Source organism: Lottia gigantea, assembly GCF_000327385.1.
Source record: "Lottia gigantea unplaced genomic scaffold LOTGIsca_7719, whole genome shotgun sequence".
Taxonomy (NCBI): Eukaryota; Metazoa; Mollusca; class Gastropoda; family Lottiidae; genus Lottia; species Lottia gigantea.
In genome coordinates this window covers 1-1,636 of record NW_008710574.1, presented here as the reverse complement: position 1 = coordinate 1,636, position 1,636 = coordinate 1, and the positions used below count along the sequence as shown (strand labels likewise).

The 1,636-nt window shown below is 34.4% G+C and overlaps 1 protein-coding gene across 1 annotated transcript; it reads right to left on the bottom strand.

Moving 5' to 3' along the window:
• Window positions 1-95: 95 nt before the first annotated feature.
• On the bottom strand, window positions 96-1,304 carry LOTGIDRAFT_176940 (hypothetical protein; the record flags this gene model as incomplete). Its single annotated transcript, XM_009066555.1, has 1 exon — window positions 96-1,304. A coding segment is annotated over one exon (1,209 nt), but the record flags the coding sequence as incomplete, so codon positions are not given.
• Between the last annotated feature and the right edge of the window lie 332 nt (window positions 1,305-1,636).

The window sequence follows — 1,636 nt, the reverse complement described above, 5'->3', positions numbered from 1 at the left end:
CTAGCTGGATTTCAACAACTTTTAGCTGGATTTCACCAATATCTAGCTGGATTTCACCTATATTTAGCTGGATTTCACCTATATTTAGCTGGATTTCAACAACTTTCACTGATTTCAACTATATTTAGCTGGATTTCAACAATATCTAGCTGGATTTCACCTATATTTAGCTGGATTTCACCAATATCTAGCTGGATTTCAACAACTTTTAGCTGGATTTCACCTATATTTAGCTGGATTTCACCTATATCTAGCTGGATTTCACCTATATTTAGCTGGATTTCACCTATATCTAGCTGGATTTCACCAATATTTAGGTGGATTTCACTTATATCTAGCTGGATTTCACCAATATCTAGCTGGATTTCACCTATATTTAGCTGGATTTCACCTATATCTAGCTGGATTTCACCAATATTTAGGTGGATTTCACTTATATCAAACTGGATTTCACCAATATCTAGCTGGATTTCAACTATATCTAGCTGGATTTCACCTATATTTAGCTGGATTTCACCTATATTTAGCTGGATTTCACCTATATCTAGCTGGATTTCACCTATATCTAGCTGGATTTCAACAACTTTTAGCTGGATTTCACCTATATTTAGCTGGATTTCACCTATATTTAGCTGGATTTCACCTATATCTAGCTGGATTTCAACAACTTTTAGCTGGATTTCACCTATATCTAGCTGGATTTCACTTATATTTAGCTGGATTTCACCTATATCTAGCTGGATTTCAACAACTTTTAGCTGGATTTCACCTATATTTAGCTGGATTTCACCTATATTTAGCTGGATTTCACCTATATTTAGCTGGATTTCACCTATATTTAGCTGGATTTCACCTATATTTAGCTGGATTTCAACTATATCTAGCTGGATTTCACCTATATTTAGCTGGATTTCAACTATATCTAGCTGGATTTCACCAATATTTAGCTGGATTTCACCTATATTTAGCTGGATTTCACCTATATTTAGCTGGATTTCACCTATATTTAGCTGGATTTCAACTATATCTAGCTGGATTTCACCAATATTTAGCTGGATTTCACCTATATTTAGCTGGATTTCACCTATATCTAGCTGGATTTCACCTATATCTAGCTGGATTTCACCAATATTTAGGTGGATTTCACTTATATCTAGCTGGATTTCACCAATATCTAGCTGGATTTCACCTATATTTAGCTGGATTTCACCTATATCTAGCTGGATTTCACCAATATTTAGCTGGATTTCACCAATATCTAGCTGGATTTCACCTATATCTAGCTGGATTTCACCAATATTTAGCTGGATTTCAACAACTTTCACTGATTTCAACTATATTTAGCTGGATTTCACCTATATCTAGCTGGATTTCAACAACTTTTAGCTGGATTTCACCTATATCTAGCTGGATTTCAACAACTTTTAGCTGGATTTCACCTATATTTAGCTGGATTTCACCTATATTTAGCTGGATTTCACCTATATTTAGCTGGATTTCACCTATATTTAGCTGGATTTCACCAATATTTAGCTGGATTTCACCTATATTTAGCTGGATTTCAACTACATCTAGCTGGATTTCACCTATATCTAGCTGGATTTCAACTATATCTAGCTGGATTTCACCAATATTT